General features: G+C 37.7%; 1 protein-coding gene across 1 annotated transcript in view; it reads left to right on the top strand.

Moving 5' to 3' along the window:
* Positions 1 to 26,872, top strand: part of TSPAN2 (tetraspanin 2) — a 56,585-nt gene that overhangs the window by 7,753 nt on the left and 21,960 nt on the right. Inside the window, exon 2 of the mRNA XM_032218344.1 lies at positions 14,174 to 14,276. Coding sequence (XP_032074235.1) covers positions 14,174 to 14,276 — 103 coding nt within the window. The remainder of the gene's footprint in view (positions 1 to 14,173; positions 14,277 to 26,872) is intronic.

Below are 26,872 nucleotides of genomic sequence, written 5' to 3'. Positions count from 1 at the left end.
AGCCTGGATGGACCCTTTGACCTGATTCATTGGGGTTCTTCTTATATACTTGAAAACAAAGTGCTTTACATATTTTGTGGCAAAGGAGTTTTAATTACATTGCTTTACGAGCAGCAGCACCTCATTCAAATAATGACATTAATCAATCTAAGCACACCGAGAACTGTAAGGCATTCAGCTGGAGTTGCATCTGTTTGATGTATAGTATGTGATATTCAGAAACCTGGGAGGTAAAAAGATTTGAACAAGTCAAGTTTGGTTTATTTTTAAGAAAAAAAACATGTAAGAACAGATTCGAATTTTCTACTTAGCTTATTACCAATATGGGCCACCCACAGAGAAATATTTAAGACTCTGAAAAATGGATGGATGGATGGATGGATGGATGGGATGGATGAATATTACTGGAGCTATTGTGATGACCAAAGATTTCTAGCATATCACCAAGAGGAAAGTTTTTTAAAATTGTTTTCCTATATGTGAAGATCTGGTAAGAAGAAAGGATATTCAAATGCTTCGTCATTGGAATGAGTGAAGCCACTTTTTTTCATCTTCTTTGAGAATAAGACTCATTTAATTCTGAAGGTAAAAAATCTGCCACCAAAATTCCTGCTTTATAATTCATGGATTGTCTTCCCCTTTGCTAAGACAGTAGTTGACTTCCTACAGCACTCTTAACCATAAATGACAGAAATCCTTTTTAGGTTAATTCATATTGTGGAAACCAAGAATATAGTTTGTGATTTGCTCTGAAAATGAATCTTGGCATGTCCTTCAGTATTCTGCAATTGGGTTTTTAAAAAATGGATTTTTAAAGTAGCCTCTATATACATGATTGTTGCTCTCCCTGTAGTCTGGAGAGTATATAATGCTCTTTGAATGAATTGAGATGATTAGGATCTGCAGCACAACTCCCAGTGGCAGACTCCAGATTTTTTTTTGCCAGTGTATGCAAATGGTGGTGCTTATTCTTGCTCTAAGCACAATAAGATCTGTTCTACCTTTTCTTTACTTCTCCACAGCAGAAGTTGAATTCCCCTATCTTTGCTTTGCAGACTCATGCAGTGATTAAGCAAATTAGGGGGGAGGGGCAAGAAAAAGTGGGAACATTTTAGTTTTGTCCAAAGATGGTATTCAGCCAGTTCAAACCGGTTCAGAAATCACAGGTGTGCCTGCCCACCCATCCTATTTAGGCACGTTTCTTAGGCCGAGTGCATACACGGAAGGTACATGCTTGACCAAAGCACATGCGCAAAAGGCCGTGTGCATGCGCGAAAGGCGTGTCTGTGAAGCGGGCAGGTACACATGGAGCAAATCAGTGTTAATGAAAGGTGCAACTCACCATTGGCTTTGTCCTAGAATGCTACGTGTAACCTGATCTGAGGTCTCCACCTTCCTTACGTAAAGTTTGCAGTATGTGCGGTTTGTACCTGTTTTCCCAGGTGAAAGAGTTCTACTCAGGACTGACAATTGGACTACCCTCACCTATTCTTGAATTGGGAGATGCCACCCCCTTTTTTCCTGGCCTCTAGATCTCCCTTCCCATTTCCCCACCCTTCGAAGGAGTAAACTTATGAACAAATAGCTCAATTTTGCCTTGTATCATGGAAAGTTGACTTAAACAGTTTTGAGCTGGCCTAGTAGAAATCCAGCACTGAACTAACAATGGATAAAGTATATTTATATTTAACAAATGCAAGGGAATAAACCATTGAGGAATTGAATGCTAAACCAAGTTATATGAAATCTAGACATCTAAACAATGACAATAAAAAATGAATCTAGACAACTAAGCAAAGCTAATTATATCTAATGTTTCTGACTTTAGTTGGTTTCCTCTGCCAACTTTATCCTAATGGTATCAGTTTGAAGCAGAGGATCTCAAACTCCGGAAATCTTTATCTACACCCCTTGCAGTTCTCAGAACCTAAAACCAGTAGCAGACTGGGAAATATCTAGAGCCTTTTCTTGTCTGAATCCTACCTCTGTTGTTCTTTGAAAGAAGGAATAGATTCTTAGTATTATAGAATAGCTAGTAGTAATATTATCTAACAACACCTCCAATCTGCTATGCCAGCTATGGATTTTGGACTTTTATTATTCACCAATATACAAACGGGTAGTCCTTGCTTAACAGTCCAATTATGATGGTGCTGCATGAATGATTCTTACACCTGGTTCTCAAGATTACAACTATTGCAATGACCCCATGATCATAAGATTAAAATTTGGGCATTTGGCAGCTTGCCCATATTTATGACCACAGAGTGCACTTAAGTTCTCCCCACATCTGGCTGCCCCTGCTGACTCAGGAAACCTGCTTGAGGCTTTGGGAAGAAGTCTTCAAACAGCCAGCAGCTGTTTTATGAAAGGCCAGGCCTGGCACACCTCATCAGTAATGGGAGGAAAATGATGATGAAAAACAACTGGAGGCAACAGGGATGGCAGAGCATAGTGTGATAGGGGTGCAAGGCAGAGCAAGGGCAGCCAAAAGGTCAGAAGTGGGGCAGATATGAGGTTGTGAGGACTTGAAGTGGAGCTGAGTGCAGCAAGACAGGAGAAGCATAAGGTCCTCACCTAATGACAGTGTGATGTGGCTTAAGGATCGCAACTGAGAGTACCAAAGCTGCAGAATCCAATTTGGGTTGGTCACTGGGATCACAGATTTAATCTGAGTTTTTGGACTTCCAAGTCCAAAAGCTTGGAAGAGTAAACCTCTGGTCCCGGTGACAGACCCAGATTGGATCCTGCATCATTATCCTGGGACATGTACATGTGCCTTCATTCATGAGTACCAAAGCTGTTTTTGCCAAGTGATGTGGTCACATGAAGTGTCATCTAACAGCTATTTAGTGATGAATGCTCAAATCCCAATTAGGGTGGTTAAACAAGGACTACCTGTACAATTGTTTTTTTAATAACCATGATGCAGTGTTAGATTAATCATTATCTCTGTCATTCAGTTGCACATAACAGTACTTGCCCAAATTGACAGGACTATTCTAAAGAATTTGGAATGTTTTTCGTACTCTAAAAGTATATGACTGTAAATTTATCGTCATTCTTTTTATTATTAGAAAGATATGCAAGGTTGACTTAGCCTTCCATCCTTGCTAAAATGAGGACTCAGATTATTGGGGGCAATATGCTGACTCTGGAAATTGTTTAGAGACTGCTGTAAAGCATTGTGGTGGTATATAAGTCTAAGTGCTATTGCTATTATGTATGTATGGAAAGATGCCTATATCCTATTGGTTTATGATCTGATGAAATACATTTTTCTACAGTGCGTTTTCTCTCATACCTGAGATCAGTGTTGTTGTTGTTTTTACTAACCATTAGTGTTTGTTTCTACTACACTCTCTTTTTATACTGTTTGTTGTATTAGGATTCAAAAGCAAAAAGGTATTCTGAAGTGTGTGGGACCCACACATAACACTAATGGTTATAGTCCTTAAATGGACCATTTCCTTTCCCAGGATATTGCAAGCAGCCACATGATTCCAGGAAAAGCTGCCTCTTATTTAAGGAGTTGCAGATAGCTTCTATTAAGGAGTCAAAGATGGATTTATATCCACTTGTTCCAAAGAATCTTTTGCTTCCAAATCCAAAGTGCTGGTTTTAAGTGTGTATGACCCCTTTGTCTCTGCCTGGCACTCATATATTGCTTTTTAATTAGTCCGAGGTTGTAACAAAAGTTCAGAATTGTACAAGCCATGGTATTCTCTGTGATATCCTATGGAAGTGGAGGTATGTTGTTATAATGACAGGATAAGAAGGATATTGGCTTTTGAACTTTGGAGTTGGAAGATATTCTTGAGAATATCATGGACACCAAGAAAACAAGACAATGCATCATAAGAGAAATCAATCCAGAGTTCTCATTTGAGTTCTCATGCCTCATTTGAGTTCTCATGCCTCATTTGAGGCATGACCAAGCTCAAATTATCCTACTTCAGACACATTATGTGAAGACATAACTTTCTGGAGAAGGCTCTAATGCTGGGATTGGTGGATGGAAAGAGAAGAAGTGGATGACCAGCAGCAAGGTGGATGAATTCAATTGCAGTGGCAATGAGTGCCCAATTGAAAGACCTGAAATAACCAAGTTAGGGATAGAACAGGGCTGTCAAATTCCCAGACTGCGAGCCAGATGTGTCATGCCGTGGCCACTCCCACACCCAGTTTAGCAAAGGGGGAAAAAGTACGTCATGTGATGCTGCCCTGACAATGTAAGTTTGACACCCCTGGGATAGATCATCTTGGAGAAAATCTATCTCTATGGTTGCTAAGAATCCACAACAATTTGATGGATAATAATCATCATCATCATCATCATCATCATCATCCACTGACAACCCAAACTGTTTCACATTTAATTTGTGAATACAGCAAAATTGCACAAACTGATTACAAAGCTGGACATGACCAAGTTGCTAAATTAATCCATTGGTCATTATGTAAAAAATATGATTTACCTGTATTCAGAAAGTCATGGGAACATAAAGTGGAAATGAGAAGGTGACGATCTTGTGGGACTTTCGAATCCAAACGGATTGTCATTTGGAGCAGAACATGCCAGATATCACAGTTGTAGAGGGCCAAAGTATACAGTTTATTGATATCGCTGTTCCTGGAGATGCCAGAGTCGAAGAAAAAGAACTAGAAAAAATAATGAAATATCGCGACCTGGCCATCGAAACTACACAGCTATAAGAAAGAATAAATTGAGAAGCGAGCTGAAAATTGGAAAAACAAAGCTAAACATAGCCAATACTTGAAAAGTATTGAAGGCAAAGCTGACCAAAAGCTAACTTGGAACTGTTTAAGATTAGGAGCACTGAAAAAAGAAACAGAAGGTTTTATTTTGGCAGCTCAAGAACAAGCCTTAGCCACAAACTGCATGAAGGCAAAAATTCAACATGTTACCACCAACAGCAAATGTCACCTCTGTAATGAGAAAGACGAGACAGTCGACCACTTGATCAGGGGGTGCAGCAAAATTTCACAAACTGACTACCTACAACACCATGACCATGTTGCTAAGATCATTCACTGGAAATTGTGTCAAAAGTTTGGATTTGAGTACAGCAAAAACCACTAGGAACATCAGGTTCAGAAGGTTTTAGAGAATGAGAAAGTCAAGATCTTGTGGGACTTCAGAATTCAGACTGACGGGCACTTGGCCCACAACACACCTGACATAACAATAGTTGAAAAGAAAAAAGTATGGTTCATTGACATTGCAATACCTGGAGTTGCACGAATTGAAGATAAAAAATCACAAAGTACCAGGACTTGCAAATTGAAGTTGAGTGACTGTGGAAAAAGAAATTGTTTGTTGTCCTGATTGTAATTGTAGCCCTTGGAGCAATACCTAAAGGGCTACCTCGCTATTTGGAAATTTTAAATTTATCAGACTTGAACATTCTAATTCTACAAAAAATCACCCTACTTGGAACAGCTTATATCCTCCGACATTACCTTAACAGTTCCTAGGTCCTTGGTTGGGATTCAAGCTGTTGAGCTACCAACCAGCCCCAAAGGCTGTGAGTCTCACCAAAGATTAACCAAATAATAATAATAATAATAATAATAATAATAATAATAATAATAATAATAACAACAACAACAACAACAACAACAACAGAAAAACGAACTTGAATATGGTCTGGATTGATTACAAAAAGGCATTTGACTCACTGCCACATAGTTGGATCATAAAATGCTTAGAAACAACTGGCATTAGCAAAAATATTACATCCTTTACTGAAAAGGCGATGAAACAATGGAGAACTGAGTTGGCAGTAGGGAATGAGATCTACGGAATGGTTAATATCAAGCGAGGAATTTTCCAGGGTGATTCACTTTCACCTCTTCTCTTCATCATCGCAATGATCCCACTATCAGTAATCTTTAAAAAAATGAAATTAGGTTACCAAACAGCCAAAGAAGCTGAAAAAATTTCGCATTTACTATATATGGATGATTTGAAACTCTATGGAAAGTCAGAAATAGAAATCCAATCATTGACAAACACAGTCCGAGTATTCAGCACCGATATTTCAATGCAGTTTGGCATGGAAAAATGCGCCACTGTATCCATAAAAAGGGGCAAAATCACTGCATGTGAGGGAATTGAAATGCCCAATGGCCAATTAATTAAATGCAAAGAAAATGAAGCATACAAATACTTAGGCATTCTGCAGTTGGATAACATCAAGCATGGAGAAGTAAAAACTATTGTCAGGCGAGAGTACACCAACAGAGTTAAGAAAATTTTGAAATCTAAATTGAATGGTGGAAATACAATCAAGGCCATAAATACCTGGGCAATACCAGTTATAAGATACACAGCTGGTATAGTTAACTGGACACAAGCTGATTTGGACTTTTTGGACCGAAAAACCAGGAAACTAATGACAATGCACTACAGTTTACATCCACGTGGTGATACTGATAGACTATATCTGCCCCGAAAATCAGGTGGCAGAGGATTATTACAAGTGAAGCAAACAGTTGAAGAAGAAAAACATGCACTGGCTGATTATTTAAAAGAAAGTCAAGAATATCTATTAATCGAAGTAAAGAACAAAAATCTACTGAAGGCCCAACAGACGAAACAAGAATACAGAAAAGATGTGATAAAATCAAGAATGGAGAGTTGGCAGAACAAAGCACTGCATGGCCAATTTCTGGAAAAAATAAAAGATAAAGTGGACAGTGAACAAACTTGGTTATGGTTAACAACAGGTGCATTAAAGAAAGAAACAGAGTCACTAATCCTGGCTGCGCAAGAACAAGCTATCCACACAAATGCCATTAAGGCCAAAATCGAAAAATCCTCTGATGATGCCAAATGCAGACTTTGCAAAGAAGCTGATGAAACTGTTGATCACATACTCAGCTGCTGTAAAAAAATCGCGCAGACTGATTATAAATTGCGGCACAATTCAGTAGCACAAATGATCCATTGGAATTTGTGCAAAAATTATAATATTAAAACAGCAACAAACTGGTGGGAACATCAGCCTGAAAAAGTCACCAAAAATCAGATGGTCAAGATCTTGTGGGATTTTCGCATACAAACAGACAAAATACTGGCGCATAATACACCAGACATCACATTGGTTGAGAAAAATAAGGTCACAATCATAGACATCGCAATACCAGGTGATAGCAGGGTCGCTGAGAAGGAACATGAAAAAATCGCAAAATACCAGGACTTAAAAATTGAAATTCAACGACTATGGCACAAACCAGCAGTGGTAATTCCAGTGGTAATTGGCACACTGGGTGCTATTCCAAAAGCACTGGAATTACATTTAAAACAGTTAAAAATTGACAAAATCACCATCAGTCAAATGCAAAAGGCCGCACTGCTTAGATCTGCACGCATATTATGAAAATATGTTACGACGTCCTAGGCCCCTGGGTGGGGCCCGACTAGTAATCAATGCCAAATCCGGCGAAACAACTGGCCGCTGTGATACAATTGTATAATAATAATATAATATCAAGGGAGTTAGAGGTAGTTCTCAATTTAATGATCACAATTGAGACCAGTGAGTTGCACCTACATTTATGAATTTCTTTGCCATTGTTGTTAAGCAAATAACTGCAGTTGTTAAGTGAATCATGCAGTCATTAAGGGAGTCTGGGTTCCCCCATTGACTTTGCTTGTTGGAAGTCACTTGGGAAGATTGCAAGTGGACATCACATGACCCTGGGATGCTGCAACAGTTGTGTCACTTTTTTCAGTGTAATTGTAACTTCGATTGATCAAATGGTTGTAAGATGTGGACTTCCTATACTAAGCAAACAGAGGTAAAGTTTGCTTTTCTCTCTAAAAAGATATTCTTAAATATTGTATAGTATATAGAGCTTATCTGTTTGTTTAATCAGTGACATCATCAAAATAAATTCCATCCAATGCCATGGACCAGGTTGCATGTCTATTGGATAGGAAGCACTACTCAGTGCCATCAAGAACAGCTGGTTGCCAGCCCTAAAGTTAATGATTAAGCTAACTCTCCCCTGGAGCACATTGACCTCTCATACCATTAGGGCTTAACTGTATTGAAAACCTTTATGTTTAAGCAAACCCCTAATTTGTGCACTTTTATAATAAAGAAAGCTCTAATGAAATCTTAATTTTTGTGGAATTTTTTTAATCAGTGTCTGAAATGCATGAAAAATAAAGCTACAGGCTTAAGTCATTTATTTATTTTTGACCAGGTCTAACCATAATTAATGCCATTAAAGCTGCTCTATAATCAATGATTAACATAACTCTCCTCTTGAATATCTCATCTATGGATAATCTTCTAATTGTGCTTTTTTGAAATAACTAAATCCCCAATAGTTATATTTTGTAATCTTATATTTTAAGTTTTAAAATCAATGCCTGAAAAATGGGAGGAAAGATCAGTGAAATCTACTCTTTTCTGAAAGTTAAAGATAAATGTTTTTACAAAGTCTAACTAGAAACATGGGCACACACATCACTTTAAACACAGGGGAGAGTGGAAGCTACAGATAGCCTTTTTTTCCTTTTCTGGAACCTAAAGACATACACCTATAATTAGATAAAGATAAAGGTTCCCCTCACACATATGTGCTAGTGGTTCCCAATTCTAGGGGTGGTGCTCATCTCCATTTCAAAGCCAAAGAGCCAGCGCTGTCCGAAGACGTCTCCGTGGTCATGTGGCTGGCATGACTAAATGCCAAAGGCACACGGAACACTGTTATCTTCCCACCAAAGGTGGTCCCTATTTTTCTACTTGCATTTTTTTTACATGCTTTCAAACTGCTAGGTTGGCAGAAGCTGGGACAAGTAACAGGAGCTCACTCCGGTACACGGCACTAGGGATTCGAATCGCTGAACTGCCGGCCTTTCTGATCGACAAGCTCAGCGTCTTGATCTTTTCTGAAATAAAATTAAAGATAGTAAGTTTTCAACTTCTGCTTACCTGCAAGTCTGCAGCTGAGCAGAGAGACACCATCCCCATGATTTCAGGCCTGCAAAGGAGATTTATTACATGTCCACACTTGCCTAGAGTAATTGCTCTGGACATTTAACCCCCCCCCTTAGCGCTCACCCAAAGTACTCTACACTGGGTTTGCAGAAAAGTCTACCAGAAAAGAGAGTTTAGCCCCTGCTGATTCTTCCGTTTCTCTAGCAATATAATAATACACCTGCCATAAGGAATGTTTATTTTTTGTTTGATTTGTGATGATGTAATGGAATCTTTCAGTATTGGCAAATTTCTCTTCCAGTCATATTATGTTTAATAGGTTAATTGTGCAGAATTAACAAAGAGGCAGGAAGGACAAATTGTTCTAAATAAGAAGTAGTGATTAAACATCCAGAAAATAATATTGCCGAATGGTGGGCTTTTTTTTAAAGTTCCAAATGGATGAATATGGATACATATAATGTAAGGCATTTGCAGGACCAGATTTGACTTCTCAAGTGTACCCCATTAGTGTGTGTGAAGGGAAACACAGTGGTTAGAATATTTGGCTAAGGTTGAAAATACAAATTTTAATAATACATCCATTCCTAAATCATCTGAATTCTCATGAATAAACCAATAGCTTACTTTTAAAAGCTTTTTGTGAGGACAAAATATAAGGGGAGAAAATTCTTGCATGCTGCATTGGGCAACTTGAAGAAAAGACATTACACACAAAGTTAGTTGCAGTTGGTGTGCAGGATGTGGGGAGTTGTAGAATGAGAATGAAGAGATTGTGCCTGAAACTTTAAGAGAAAATAGAGCTTTGGATGGATGATTTGGCCAGTTTAAAAAGAAAGAAAAAGATATAGAATGTTTACCACAAGTAGGAATAATGGGACCGTGTGTGGGAAATTATGTCTTTTCTATTAATCTCACTATTTAAATCTCTCAATGTAAGAGAATATTGTAGCTCAGGATTGAACTGTGAGATCCTTGGTGCTCTCTGATCTTACTTGTTTTCTTGCAAAGTTTTCATTACCAAATTAGGTAACATCGGTGCTAGAAGGGGTTTGCTCTCATTTTATATACTAGTGGCTTGCCCTGTAAGTAGTTAATTTCCATTTTACTGTATTAATGAGAAGATTGAAGGAAAAATCTGCTTTTGGTTCTTGGTAATGAAATATTTGTATTAAAAGAAAGAGAATCTTTATATCTCAGATATTAAGACAGTGCTTTTCATTCTTTGAAACTTTAAGATAGGTGGACTTTAACTCCTAGAATTCCACAGTCAGTGCTGGCTGGAGAATTCTGGGGGTTAAAGTACATACATTTTAAAGTTGCCAAGGTTGAAAACCACTGTCTTAAGTGAAGAGGTTTGATAGTCTGCTCCACTTTAAATGGACCACATATTTGCCTCAATGGGGGTCCTGTGAGAATTGTGGTGATTGGAATCATTAAATGAATAAACATCTTATTTTCCTGGGAAATCTGAGATCTCTTTCAGTGTAGTACTTGGCAAAGGTTGATTTTTGTAACAGGAATATTTCAGCAACTTGCTTGCAGTTTCCTTGACAAGGATTCCTTTAGATAAAATTTATTATCAAAACTTCCCTGGGGCCAGACAAAATAACTTGCACAGTAGGGAAGCTCTGGTTACCTTTAGAGTTTAGTAGGGTAGCAGAGTGTGAAAGAACCATAGTGTAGAAATAGTTAGAAATAGTATAGTCATAATCATAGAAATAGAACCATAGAAATAGTAGTCATAATCCATTTAGACAAGTTTGCTGCTTGTACAACTGGGGAATGTTTGGGGTTCTGTTCCTATAAGCAAAATAAACATATTAAGTTGCAGTTGAGGGAATTGGTGTTTTTTTTAACTGTGTTCAGGGAATTAGTAATCATATCACTGGGGGAAAATAGAAGTATCTTTTGAAGGCATTAGAAAAGCTTAACTCTCCAAGCAGGTTTCTGCCTGGATAAGCCAACAAGACTATTTTGGATCCAAACATGTATTGTTCCATTAGAATTGTGTCATTTTGACAGTCTTCTTTATAGGCAGTAACACATATTTTTATTTTTGGAACATAATCCATTGATTCTCAAAGAATAGCAACCATTCATACAATATATTTGACACAGTTAAAGTGTTCTGGTATGTTTGGGAAAAATGAGGCTCCTACACTTCAAGTGGACAGGAAGAAGATCATAATGTATTGGTTAATTTGGATCAATAATGATTTCTGATGCCTAATCAAATACTTTAAGACAAAAACTATAAAGATGTAAGACCTATAAATCCCAGTGCTGGAATAATAAAAATCCTTAGGGAAAAACAGGAATGGTTTTCATATGCAAAAGAGGTGCAGAATCATAGGGTTGGAAGAAACCTTTTAGGTCTTCTAGTCCAATTCTCCCCTCCTGGGTCAAGGCAGGGATCCTTATAAATGATTGTCCAGTATATCCTTGGAAGCCTCCAGTGATGGAGCAGTTACAGATCTAGGAAACAAGCTTTTCCATTGATTAAGTGTTCTTACTATCAGGAAATTTTTCCTTAGTTCTAGGTTGAGTCTCTCTTTAACGAGCTTCCACCCATTGCTTCTTGTCCTGCTCTCAGGTACTTTGGAGAATAAGTACGGAGTTCATATGTTTGGAGAATATTAGGAATAAATAATTATTCATAAATTCATTTATGAATTGTTTATGAATAATATAACAGAAGCCATTATTTTTAATCATGTATTTATGTATGACAGTGCTTGTTTTTAAAGCTATGAAAAGGTTAATGTATACATCTCAGATCAAAACAAGCAACTACATGGTATAATAATGGTACAAAAATCAACTCCAAACCACCTTAAAAAAACCTAAAAGGCCCAATAGCCCAAGAAGGAAAAACAGGACTCATCTACAACACATTGTTGTAAGGACTATGACAACTACTGTGTAGGATAGACTTATAGAAGATTAACAGAGCAAATCCATGAATACTAATTAGCAATCAGAAGACATAATGAAAACTCCTTAATTTCACAGCTCATGGACAGACTTAATCATAGTTTCAATTGATAAACTGAGCATCTTAGACCAAGCTAAATCCTAAACTATTAGAGAATTCCTGGAAGCTTCGAATTCGGACAAATTAGCCATCAACAGGCACATAGACATAAAAAACATACAGTATATACAACATTTTTTAAAAGTTAAAAAAATATAAAGACCAGAACATTTCCTCACCAGCTAGCAACACCCAAATAAACAGGGATTAATGCCAGGATTAACACCAGACAAACAATGAAGCAGGGAACAATGGGCCCATCAAGGATACCAAGGAGAAAACAATACCTTCACCAATGCTGACAGGGCAAGCCACTGTATATAAACAAAGGGGCAAGCCCAATTCCCTTCTAGCACTGAAGATATTACCTAGTTGAGTAGTGAAACTCAACTTTCCTGTCTGGTATGTCTACTGGTAGATCTGGGAAAAAGAAAATTATTGTTTTTCCATTCTTCTGATCATTTGGGCGAAAATGGGAGGGAATATGAACTACATTTTCACTACAATCAATGAACCTGCAAGAAAAGAATAGTCAGTCTTTTGATATCCAACTTACACTTTTTTAATGTACATCCTTTCATCACTCTGCAACCTGTATCAGATTGCACAAGTTGTATCAAGTTGTTCACTTTTCACCAACTTCTACAATAAGTTTAAAGTGAAGTGAGGAGGAAAAAAGAAGCTCACCAACTGAGATTTACCCGAGAGAGGTCACACAATTAAATGAGCCTGGGGGATAACAACTGGACATAAGAGGTTTCCTATCACAACACAAGGCAGTCAACTGGATGGTAGCATTTGCCTACAATGAAATAAAATGGAGATGGTGAGCCAGATTGCATTGCTGGTGCTGGCAGAAAAGTCAGAAAACACTACTTTTGATGTAAAAATCTGTTCATCTCCTGGTAAGCTCTGGGGATGACATCATGTGTTCCTGGCCTCAGGACAAAGCTAGTGACCCTGTATCTGTACCAATCCAGTAAAAATAAAAGGATATATTCCAAGCTCGATGTAGGCCCATACCTACCTCAGTGGGTGATGCCATCCTTTCTCAAAGGGGTGACACATAACTCTACTGCAATGTAAAGAAGTACAGATTTGTGAGGTTAGTGTCACTCAGCTGCAGCTGGGATTCCAACAGCAGCACAAAGTGGTGTGTTGTTTGGCTTTGCAAAAGCACAAGCCATTGTTTCTTGTTCAGTCACCCTGTGCCATGAGAGCAAATAGGATTGCCTTCTCTTTCTCACTCCTTCTCCCTTCCCCCATTTCATTTGATTGGAAGAGGCATATTCTCTGTCTGAAGTTCTTAAGATAATCAAAGGATTGCCTGGACTTTCCTAGCAAAATGAAAAAGCAAGGCTAGCCATATTGACAATGAGAAAGAAGTATCCATAAAGTGTCACGTTCCGGCGTTCACATTGCATACAAACAGAGATTCAGTTTGTTTACTGAAAAACTTTTATCTCTATTAAGAAACTACGTAATAACCAGCACTAAATGACAATGATACAAAGGTAATCAAATCCAAGTCAGTTCTAACCAAGTTAACACCATCACCCATATATATACCATTACCCCATCCAGTTCCACCCATAACTCCACCCAGATGACACCCACCACCATCACCAATCACCATGACCCACACCCTCAGCCACACCCCCACCAGTGTCATCATAGCCTCTTTCCTGGTTAGCCGCATCCGAACAAAAGAGTTACATCCGAGTAGGCAGTTGCACCCTAGTAGAAGAGCCACATGCAGCTACAGGCTCAATGGACATCAGAGAGGCAACCTCAATGTGGCAGCGTTAGTGGCATGTAAGCATGGGTGAGTGGGCATGGTGATGGACAGGTTCCCCCTGGATGACAGCCTGAGGGCTGACATACCGCCTCCCTACCAGTGGAGAGGATTCTGGAAGACAAAAAACGCTATTAGCAGTATCCTCTATAGGTTTATCAGGGTATCGACGATGGAACCGAGCACAAAAACATGATCTTGGCCTGTGAATGGCATTCACCATCTGTGTACTATAGGAAGAAGATGAGGCTCTGGAATAATGGTTGTGGGAGTCTTCAGGAAAAACAAGTTTGCTGTTTGCAGATTTTTCTGTGCTTGCCACCCATCTTCCTTCAGCACTTAACCTTTCCTTTGCTTTTCCAGTTGGCAGGTTCAGCTGTTATCGCATTTGGGCTATGGCTGCGGTTTGGAAATGTTATAAGAGATTTAGCAACGGATGAGGCCTCCCCAGAATATTTTTATATGGGTAAGTTCCATAACAAGTATTACTGTGTAAATATATTTTTTCTTCAGTAGCAACAACAATAATCAAGCTGGACAAGAAAGCTTTTGCTTCCTGAACACTTTGGGGGTATATTTTCTAGATTTTGGCTATTAATCATGACACTTTTGTCCAGAGTTTAAAATTTCGATCATATTCTTATCTTCCCTGATTTTCTCAGAACTTTCATAGGACTTAGTTTCTAGTCTTTTGATTATTCTCATTACTCTTTCTCTGAATGTATCTAAATGTGGGGTCCAGAACTGGACACTCTGCTGGAGAGCAACTCTGACCAATGCAGAATAAAGTGAAACTAGGGTTTCAAAACAATGCATCTTGAAATAATGAACAATGGTAATATCAAGGCTGTTAATGAACGCTAGAATCTAGACATTTAAGTATCATTCACTTGATGCGAAATCTTGCAAAACTGTATAATATTGTTTAAAGATTGTTTAAATGTTTACTTGTTTAATCCAATCTTGAACTGAAGAAAATGTACGTGTAAGCCAGCTTTCTTAACAAGAAGAATTGCCCAGTGAGCCCTGGATAGACTGATATAAGGGAGGAGGTAAAATACGCTAAAGCATCTATGACAAAGCCTTTCTTTCTCTTGCTTAAGTCTAAACACTGTTGAGAGAGCTTAAGTGTTTTTTACGGAGTGAAGTCTTGGCTCATAGCCCAGCCTTTCAGGGATAAAGATCATCAGATGTGACGCATTACACAAACCAAAATATCCAATAATTGGCACCTCTCTATAACAAATGCCCTCAGCGCCAGTTTCTCAACATAGTTTGATTTCTAGACAGATATTGAACTGAATTGTTTTAGAATACCTTGTAGTCTTACAGTAGTGTAAGATATGCTTCGTTTAATTGGGGGAGGGGGGTGTTTACCCGGTTACTGAATTCTATGTCTAATTAAGCCTCAAATAAATCTCCCTCCACCTTGAGTTATCTGAGCCTGAAATTACAGTCCCATACATATATGCTAGAGATCAAGCTTCATTGAACTCAGTGGGACTTAAATAACTATATAAAAGCTTGCATTGTTAATATGCATCACTTTAAGCTTCTGTATATTTCTAAATCTGAGTGTAAATCTTCTGGCAGGGAGAAATATATAAAGTCCCAATTCCTAGTTAAAATATATTAACAGTTGCTAGCATTCAGCAACCCTTTTTTGTCCTGTATTTTACCCATGCTTTCCTTGTTTGCTTCCTTACTTTTTTTGTGCCTTATTAAAGCAGAGAGCTACATTGCTGGCAAGAGTATTTTGAATAAAACTCCTTCCCTCCTGAGATCAGATTGTTTGATCTCCAGATTAAAAACAGATCCATCTCAGCCTGGTCCTGCTCTGTGTCATCTATAGCCATTTGGGCCAGGATTGATACAAATTGTAGCCCAGTTCACCTGGAGACCTATTTTACTGGCAAAATAATAAAAACAGGTACAGGATACAGGATAATAAAAACAAGGACAGGCTGAAAAACAGCTTCTCTCTCAGGCAATAACCATATTGAATTCTATGGTATAGTGCAATATCGGTTTTTAAATTTCAATTATATAGAATGTAAAGGTTGTATGTTTGTGTTGTTTTTTTATAATTGTAATGTACACTGAAGATGGCATTTAATTTCGTTGTACCATGTGCAATGACAATAAAGTAAAGTAAACTAAATGGTGATTCTAGAAGGTACCTCTGCTTGGTTATTTGTAAAGGAGTTGTGCTGCACAAGACAATGTATTCCCTGTATATCACCTTATTTACCAAATACTGTATGTGTACCATAAATATCTTTAAAGGTATTTATACTTTAGCAAACCTCCCACACATACACAAGATAGATATTCTTAAGTGTAGCCCCCAAAGAAATTCCAAAATAAGGTAGTTTAAATTCAAGATTCCACAATTTTTAATAATTTCTATTAATATATTTTCTAGCCATATTTTGTTAGGAACTGTGAAATATACTCAGAATAATGACAAGGGGTAAGTTTCTGCTGGCATTACTGCCGGTTCGGTGCACGTACATGCGCAGTTTCCTGTAAATAGGTCTGTCCTTGTGCAGAACATAAAAAATGTAAAAAAGATGATGCAGCGACCGGGGAACCGGTTGGGGATGTGGTTCAGCAATTTCCACTACTGGTTCGCCCGAACCATTGCGAACCGGTAGCAACCACCTCTGGTAATTACTATTTATTCTATTAGCAGGAGCCTGCTTTAAGGGTACTAAGAGCCTTATTGTTCCAAGGGCAGTCTACTGGAAAAATCTGAGAACAAGGAAAGGAGAGTGACAGACATTGTCTTGGTTTTACTATCTAGCTACAGTTGTTTCCATTCCTCCATCCTTCTGGAGAAGTTTCTGACTTTCCAATGGATTAAAGCTGGTATTATAGACGCAATTGCTGTTCAGGTGTAATATTAAGGGCTGATTAAAATCAAAAGCAACACCTGATTTCTTCATAGGTATGTCAGAGCACAAAAGCTCATTCTCCAGGCTACAATATTGCAGAAAGAAGTCTTAGTGCAGCAAATCATTTCAGTATCTTGACTCTTCTGACAAAAATAAAGATATTAGCTTGATAAATGTTTTGTTCTTAAGTGAGGTAAGTCATCCAAGATCAGGAAAAGGCAGCTTTATTATTGTGGACTATAGCTGAATACTTTGGGGATTACAGTGTAACTACACTTCTTCCAGATAGTATATAACTATTAAAATATTTTTCTCATTACTTTTAGCCAGACACACAAGAGATAGCTAAGAAGATGTTTTAAAAATAAAACTGTAAAATAAAAAAATAAAACAGGATAAAAACTCAATTAGAAAATGAGATTTTATTAAAACAATGCTTGACAAATTTTATAGCAAGATCTAAAGGTAAAATATCAGAGCTAACTAAGTCCTGTCAATTTTGTATTTGAAAGGAAATGTTTAATGGTAAAAATATGAAGTATAGAGAATCTCCAAGCAATTTCTTTAATAGATTTGATATTAACTAAAAGAAAAATGTATTAGCAGCAAAGTTTGAATGGAAGGTATAATTCTTAATAGTAGAGTAGCAGACTACTTTTGAAAAAAAATCAATAACTTGATAGGCATTAGATCCACTGAGATAGTTAACGGGTTCTTTTAAAAAGACTTTAGTATGACTAGGTTTAAGATAAATATTCCCTACATAGTCTCATTTTCGTCATAGTGATCCATCTGACAAGATTGCTATTTAATGATCCTCTGGAGGAAAATTATTCATCAATGTTGAAAATTTGGAAGAAAGCATAATTAGAAATCAAATTCAGCTCTTGACATTTTTCTCCATTAACAGCAATTTTAGAAATTTGCCCTTGGCTATCAATTGTATTTTCATATTACATATATTGAAGCAAGAGTTTATAAAATTGTCTATTAAAAAGTCTATAAGAATATTTACACATGATGGCTGCCACAATCCATAATCCCTCAAAGGTTGGGCAAGGTTAGCTGCCTTCAATGTCTTGAGGCCATCTGTGCAATGTACCAAGGCTACTCTTGCATCTTCCCTGGAGCCTAAAAGCTCCATTCATCATCTGAATGGGAAACATAGCAAGATGACTATTTTACCACTGTTAACGCCAATGCTCTTTCATGTTCTTTGGCCCATTACAACTGACAACAGCCTGATGTAAAAGTTATTTGTGGTTGCATTTCTCCAAGACTACTATTCAAAAGTTTGGTGAACAAAAGAAAAACAGGCAATCCATGTGACAGGGGGAGGTAAATCTGCTGAGTTACATTAAACATCTTTTTTTCGCTAGTTATTTACATTGGCAGCATTACAGCTATCCACTAGTTTCGCAGAGCCAAGCACCTCCAATGAAATCAGCCCAAGATAATGTTACATTTCCTTCTTTGGGCATCTTTTTTGATGTTTTGAGAATCACAGACTTTGTATTTATACGAAGGATGCAGTAGGTTGGTTTTATATGGATCCTTTTTAAGATAGTATGACTTTCCTCAAGCAAACTCTTCAAAACGGAAATTAAACTCTGGATATATTGCATTTGTCCCCACCTTTTTTTGCATGAAAAGCTCCCCATAAGACAAGCTATATTCTACAATGAGGTTTTGGGATCTAATTCCATTATCCATAAAGACAAATATGTTAAAAACTTCAGAAGTGATCAATGCATTGCAGAATTGATGTATGTAACATACTTATAAAAAGTTAAAGGTATAGGTTTCCCCTCAGCCACGTCCAGCTCTAAGTGGCAGTGGTCATCTCTGTTTCCTAGCTGAAGGAGCCATCATTGTCAAAAGATGCTTCCATGGTCACGTGTCCAGCATGACTATATGCTGAGATGCACGGAATGCTGTTATCTCTCCACCAATTGGCACCTGTTGTGGTACCTAAATTATCTACTTGCATTTGCATACTTTTGAGCTGCTACGTTGGCAGGAGTTGATGAAGAACAGAAGCTCATCCCATCATGTGGTGCTTGGGTATCAAATTGCCAACAAGCCCAGTATCTTAACTATAAGAAAGCACACCCATCATAGTATCTTAACTATAAGAAAGCACACCCATCAGAGCTGAGGTGGCGCAGTGGTTAGGGTGCAGTACTGCAGGCCACTTCAGCTGACTGTTATCTGCAGTTCAGCGGTTCTAATCTCACCGGCTCAAGGTTGACTCAGCCTTCCATCCTTCCGAGGTGGGTGAAATGAGGACCCAGACTGTGGGGGTGATATGCTGACTCTGTAAACCGCTTAGAGAGGGCTGAAAGCCCTATGAAGCGGTATATAAGTCTAACTGCTATTGCTATTATTGCTATTGCTATATTTAAATTACCTCTCATCTCACAAAAGCGTGTGTCTGAATGGACAAATTTGTCAGGTGCCTGGTTTTATTAGCCACTGAAGACTTATGCAAGTATCTGAAGAAAATGGATCTTCCACTTGAACTTTCTCATAGCCGGTAGCTGTTTTAGTAAATAGAGCTGTGCAAATCCTTTGAAATAATTTTACATTACAATGTAAAAAACATCTTTCTCCAAAATATTAAAGCAGCTGTATCTTTTTCTGAGCTCCCATGACACTTTGAAAACTTTCTCTTGCCATCTTCAAATGCTTTGCATACCCAGATAGTATACTTCAGGTTGAGTGTAATGCGGAGGTGGTATTCAGCCAGTTCTGACAGGTTCTGGAGAAGTAGCAGAAATTTTGAGTAGTTTGGAGAACCAGTAAATAGGCTGGCCCCGCCCCACTGCCTCCCAGCTGATCTTCTTTTGTTGCCCTGAACAGGAGAACAGAGCTGGAAAGCAGGTTAGTGGGGTGGGAAGGGAATGGGGATTTTGCAGTATCCTTCCCCAGGCATACCCACAAAGCCACGCCCATAAAGCCATGCCCATAGAACTGGTAGTAAAAAAATTTGAATCCCACCACTGGGAGTTATTGAACAGGGAGAACCGAGTTTGAATCTCCCATAGAGACATATCTACAGAGCTCATTGGATGATTTTGGAACAATCACTTTCTTTATAACTCTTTCTACACTGAGAACTGTGCCTTTGTCCTCTGGACTGTCAATAAATAAATAAATGAATAAACCAACAAAAACCTATTTCATAAAAAAAATACAGTCGAGGTTAGACTGAATTTAATTTTATAAATGTTTGTAAATTGTATGCTGATATTCGACATGAATGTAGTTTTAGATTTGCAAAATCTTGCAGAGAATTTCACATGTTACAGTGAATTCTACTTTGTTTAGTACAAGAATGGGAAAACTCTGGCCAATCTGAAGTTGCCGAACTTTAATTCTCAGACATCCAGTAATTGAGGGATGCTGGCATTGAGGGCTATTAATTCTCTGCCCTTTTTTTAAACATAAGCAGATTCACCAATTTTTCTTGGTCAGCTAATAAAAGTTTGGAGCAACTTCTATGGCTGAAGGCCAAAACAAAATGTGTTAAGTTAATAACATGGTGGTTAAGTGAATCTGGCTTCCCCATTAACTTTGCTTGTCAGAAGTTTGCAGTAGGTGATCACATGACCCTGGGACACTGCAACCCATCATAAATATGAGTCAGTTGCCAAGCATCCAAATTTTGATCCTATGACCATGGGGATGCTGTAATGGTCATGTGTGAAAAAAGGGTCATAAGCAGTGGTGGGTTGCAGGTGGTACGCCCCGGTAGGGGTGTACCAGAGCCTGCCCAGAGCACCGGCTACCATTCCGGTACAGTGTTCCGGAGGACCTGCCTGCCCGCCTGAGCTCCTTACCTGACCTTTAAGCCTTTGGCGCTTGCATGCATGCACATGCCGCGTGCGGTGCCTGTGCAATGCTCCGCCAAGCTCTGGAGCATCGCAGAGACTTGCGAAGGCGTTGCAGGCAGGTACGACGCATGCATGCACCACTCGCATGTGCGCACGTGTCGCCACTTTTTTCAGTGCCATTGTAACTTTAAACTGTCACTAAATGAACTATTGTAACTTAAAGATTAACTGTAGTTTCTCCTCCTGCTCAGGTCAGTTTTGCTGCTATCTGGTTAGCAATATGAAGCCTTGATTATGACTGCTAGAAACTGTCTGGAATTTTCTTCCTCCTTTCAGGCTCTTGTGTATTTTTGAACAGGTTCTGCTAGATCTGCCCTATTTTTAACTTTATGATTATTTAGAATTATAATCCTGTACTTTCCATTGACTTGGCACATGCCTGCTGTGTTAAGTCCCATCACTGCCCACAAAGTAGGCTTTTGCTGCTGGATCCCTTTCCTGGCCTTATTCTGAAAACCTTCTCTCTGCTCATCTTTTCCATCCACTGGCTCCGTCCCCTTGGAAACAGGCTGGCAGCTGTGCTAATAGCTCAAGCAGGCATTGCCGGATAAGGGTTGGGCCATGCCAGGTGGAATAAAATCCCTTATTGACTTCAATTAAATTCCACCAAGTATGTCAGGCAGTATCAGCTCCCACCATTCGATCTCTGCATAATCTATCCACCTGTCAACAGGGTGCAAGTTAAAATCTCAGAGTTTACAACCAAATGACAAATACTTGGGAAGTAACAAACCTACACTGAACTGGCTGTCTACAATCAATGCTTTAGGATTCTCGTGCCCATTTACAGAGTCTCAGTGCTTATACACTCTTTTGCAAACTTAGCTTCTGAAAGATGGGTATCAATAAATTAGTCATCCATCCAGTGCTAAGATTCAAATAATTTAACAACTGGTTCTCTACCCTAATGACCAGCTGGGTAGGCTGGCCTCGGTGATCATGTGTCTGGGTGGGCGTGGCCAACTCAATGTCACTCATATTGATGGGTGCTTCGCCTTAGCTGTTACAATGTAATAAGGGTTAACCAGAAAGGCAGTTTCTGTAAGCAGGACAATAAAGATTAGGCTAAAAACATCAGAATGTTTCCTTCCTGCCTTCCTTGCATGATTAGCCCTGTAAAGTGGGGAAAAAACAAAATAAGATTTCTTCCAATAACCGGTTTTCCAAACCACTTAAAAAGTTAACAACCGGTTCTCCCGAATAGGTGCGAACTGGCTGAATCTCACCACTACATCCATCCCAACCAAATCTAATAAGCTATTGGTAATCTCAGAGGACCTTATGATTTAACAGCTAAATTAGATATCACAGAGTAAGATTTTAAACTTTTACTCCTAAAACTCCAAAGAGCTGACACTAATCAGAGGAGGTAGTACTCATTGTTAATTCAATGTTAGTGTTGCTAGTCCAACTCTCTAGAGCCCAAAACAGCCAATCTTGGGAAATGACGTGATAGTTCATTTCCGGTATTGTTCCTGAGCATCTGATCCAAGGGCAACCACTGATAGAACTGTAATGATAAATTACTTGGACTTGGACTTAATCTTCGTAAACGTCAACGTCCACAAGGCAGTGATCGTTGCATTGTGAAGGCCAAAGGCAGAACGTCACGGATTACAGAGTTGTTTATCCGTGTGTTGTCCTGCCATTGGATTCTCAGCTTGTTTTACGGTTCTGTCGCCACGGGAACCAACACTCCCCATTTATCCGGGCTTGTGACCGGCTATGGTTTCCCATAGGCTGGGTAATGATAAATTAGACATTTGGATTTGCATATATGGCCATTCCAGTTTATAAATCATAGAACACAGTGGGGAAATGGCTCCCCCATTTTGCACATGGCTCCACTTTCAAGCTGTTTTTAGTAGCAGCAACGACATCATGACTTCAAATCAACTCTTTATTATGGCAGTACAAGTTGTTTCTTAGAAACCAAACCAGTTAGAGCTCAGATGTTGGAATAAAGGCTGCTATATTTGGGCTGCACAAATCTGGATATCCATAAAATGGCAGAAGAGGGAGACAAAAAACTCCACAGGTTTGCAGTCCAAATATGTTAACCCTACTTGGAGTAGACAACTGATTGCCAGTTCAAGAAACATAAATAATTCTATTCATAATTTGTCAACTGTAGGTACCATTGGAGTGTACCTACAGAACCCATATTTATGTGGTGTGGGGTCCCTTAGTAGCGATACTCTTTATTTTGTTGATATATCTGTATTAAGATTTTAATAAAGATAAAAACTTAAAAGAAATTATATCTAGAATAAAGAAAAGAAAAAATGCAAGAAAAAATAGAAACCCCCAAAATATAAAAAAACAAGAAAGAAAATATTTTTTTAAAAAAAATAATTTCCCATTTTCTTTACAGAACTTAGAAGTATAAAGTTATCTCTTACTCTATAGTTTATTTCATTATTTTGAGAATTTATTCATTTATTTAGAGAATTCATGTGGCTGCCCACTCATTTTCAGTGACTCTAGGTGGCTTCCAAGAAATAAAAAACTCAATATACAAAGAGTAACATCAGTAACCCCCATCAAGCAATCAAACAAGCCACTTGACAGGCAATGTTTCACTCTGGCTTTCCCAGGTCCTTTGGCAATACCAGGTCTTCAGGGCCTTGCAAAAGAGTTTCAAACTGGGGGCTAGTCTAATCTCCATGGGGATGATGTTCCAAAGGGAGGAAGCCACCATGGAGAAGGTCCTTCTCCTGGATCCCACCAGGTATATCTATTTAAGAAAGAGGACCCACAGCAGTCCCTGTCTCCCTTCTCTGGTGGGTCAGGTGGCTATAACTGGGAAGAGATACTGTAGTACTTCAGACAACCTGATCCCAAGCCATGTAGGGCTTTAAAAGTGACAACCAACACCATTACAACATGACTTTCATTTTTTTCTATCTATTTTTTTTTCAAATCATCAAAACCATAGGTCATAAATTCACTTTTTATGTTGCACGTAAGTCTATAATGGATTTCCAGTCAACAATAAACTTTGATAATGTCTGTTCTCTGGTCAAAGATGTCAATTTGGCCATCTCAGCAAATTCCATCATCTTCACCATCTATTCCTACAGTGTGAGTAATTTCAAGTGTTTCCAATTTTGTGCATAAAATAACTTCATTGCAGTTATTATGTATCAAAATAAGATGCCGTGACTTTTTCTAACAGTTTATTGATCAGTCCCTAAAAGAAAATCATTGTCTTCAATTGTATATTAGTTTTTAAAATATTTTGAATTAGTATTCATTTAATACATTAGTATGTATTTAAACCCAACATTTTATAATTTTTTTCACATCCACCAATCATGGTAAAATGTCCCATCTTGTTGTTCACATTTCCAACATAAATTTGAAGTGCCTTCATGCATTTTAGCAGTTTCTCCAGTGACATATATCAATGATTTACTATCATTTTACAAAAATTATAATATAATATTTATAATCATATAAATGTCAGTCCTTTCAACCACATCTTTTCCCACTGTTCCATTTGTATACTATAACCTAAATTCTTGGCCCATTTTATCATACATTCTTTCACTCGTTCTTCCTCTGTTTCAAATTTCAGTTTGAAGTTTATATATTTTAGCAATAACATGTTCTTCATTTGTACATTTTAAACTGACTTACTCTGCTCCAAACCAAAATTTCTTTCTGCCATTAATTGATACAACTAGTTGTCAACTTATAACCAGTGTTTTAATGATCATTTAAGGTTATGACAGACTTCTAAAAATCCACCTACAACATCCTTTAAGTTACAATTCCTGCCCTCCTCCTAGAGTAATGTGATTGCATTCCAGGTACTTGCCTTTACAACCAGTTGCAGCATTCCACAGTCACATGATCACAATTTACAGCATTCTTCACCAGTTTCCTATGCTTTTTGCCAATTTCTGGCCAAAAAAATCCATTTAGAAGAAAAGGTTTGCTTAATGACCACATGATTCCCTTTCTGACCACAGCAACTCACTTTACAATTGAGTCCTGTCATGTGATTCCTCAACTTATGATCACAATAACTTACAACCAAAATTCTGGGCTCCATTTTGGTCTTATGTGAAGGACTATCTATGCATCGTGACCCATCAAATGCGCACCCGACAAAACCACGCTGACAAAACCGCGGCAAGAAAAGAGCAAAATCGAAATCACGCCCACAGAAGAGCGTCGATAAATGCGCGCCGAAGAAAGTACGCTATCAACAAACCACACGAAAACAAGGTAATAACCCTACTGGTTAGGTTAAGGTTAGGGTTAGAGTTAGGGTTAGGATAAGGGTTAGGGTTATTACCTTATCGTGCGCGATTTCGACTTCACTCTTTTCTCGCCACGGTTTTGTCGGTGCGCTTTTGTCGAGCGCGCATTTGTCGGTGAACCTCTATCATCAGTTGTCAAAGCAGATATGAAATGAAAATAACAAAACTTCCATCCTAATCACAGAAATTCTCCCCAAAAATGACAATTGTATCTTCTCTCACCTTAACACCTTTTTTTACTTCGTTCCATATTTTAACATAGCATGTTTTGAAATAATATACAATTCATATTTATCATTGTAATACCCAATTATTTTACTTTCTTCTCCATATTAAAACCTGTTTTGTTCATCAATGCTCTTGTGTTTGCTGCCTACTCATATTTTTGCTTAACATCTTTATATTCTGTTTGTTAATCTTGAAACCTGCTAATGACTCAAATTCTTTTTATTTGCTCATTAATATTTCAATTCCCTTTAAGGGATTTTCCAAAACCAATACCAAATTGTCAGGTTCTCTGTTTATTTAATTTTTACTCCTACAATCCTCTCCTCCTGTCATATATTTCTATTCAGAATCTTAGGAACCAAAATAGAGAAGAGAGGAGACAGTGGGCAGCCTTGTCTTGTTCCTTTGGTTTTCTTAGATCTCCAATAACAATAATTTGTGCTTTCTATGGAGTATAAATCAACGGCACTCGTTTTATAAATGTATCTCCAAAGTTAATATTCCCTGAAACTTTAATTATGAAAGTCCAGTTCAAATTGCTAAAAACCCTCTCTGCATTAAAAAAAAAAGGAACGCAATTTGTTTTTTATTATGTCAAATATTCTAGAATGTCCAACATAGTTCTAACATTTTACTTGGTCTTTGAGTTAAAAACCACAATTAGCAATGTGTCTAAAAATCCACAGTGATCTTCATAAATAAATTCCTGAAAAATTATTTTGAATCTATCAGCTACAATTGTTGTGGAAAACATACTATCATTATTCAGTAATTGTATTGATGTATAATTTCTTATTAAAGACAAATCATATACATCTTGCTATGTTAGCCTCTTTCAATGTTCCTGTAAAATAGAATTCATATTTTGTAGAGGTTGTAAAAGTTTATCCTCAAAACATTTACAGTAAAACCTAATAATCCATCTCATCCAGCCACCTTTCTTGGTTTAATCTTTTAATAGCTTTAGAAACTTCCCTGATTGTTATATGTCTATTCATAATTTGTCTGTTTTGCTATAAATCTGTAGATTATGGTTTTGTAAATATTTGTCTATTTTCCTTAAAGAAATATCATGCCCTTTATAGTGATGAAACATCATGTCCTGATAATAATGATGAAACATTTATGCATAACCATATCTGTTAGTACAGTACTTCCCTCTTGAAGTGTCAATACAATTTTTCTTTTTCCTTTCTTCTCTTATACAGCAACCATTTCCCGGTTTATTTGCAAACTCAATTACATACTTCATTGTTATTTCCATTTCTCTTACTGTTAACATCAATGTGCATTGCTGTAAAAGTTTAATTTGAGAAATACTTATCTTCTCTGCAAATTTCTTTAATTCTTTTTTTTATCTCACCCAAAATACCCTGTGTTTTCTCTTGACTCTTCTTTTTGAGCTTAGTTTTTGCTGTATAAAATAACCTTTCATATAAGCTTTTCTTGTACCCCAAACCATTATTGAATCATTGACTTGCTTATTTCTGTAATATTTCATTTAATTTCCTCTAAAATAACTAAATTTCTTTTTGTAAATCAAACTCACGGGATTATAATCAGAGAATATTCTTTTACGGAAATTTGGTAGAAATTTTGTTTAGGACCATTATTTCTGTATTATCAGTCTTCAATCTTGTATTAATATGCTGTTGCAGAATTTGATCCTCTGTCTTCTTCCTCACAATTACCCAATTCTTTCTCCAATCATCTGTCTATAACCGTTGTCTTACTCTTCAAACTTTCTACTCTATTGTTTGCTTAGCTTGG

This window comes from Thamnophis elegans, chromosome 5 (assembly GCF_009769535.1).
Source record: "Thamnophis elegans isolate rThaEle1 chromosome 5, rThaEle1.pri, whole genome shotgun sequence".
Classification (NCBI taxonomy): Eukaryota; Metazoa; Chordata; class Lepidosauria; order Squamata; family Colubridae; genus Thamnophis; species Thamnophis elegans.
Note: the sequence above shows the minus strand (reverse complement) of the source record. Positions and strands in the feature narration are given on the sequence as shown.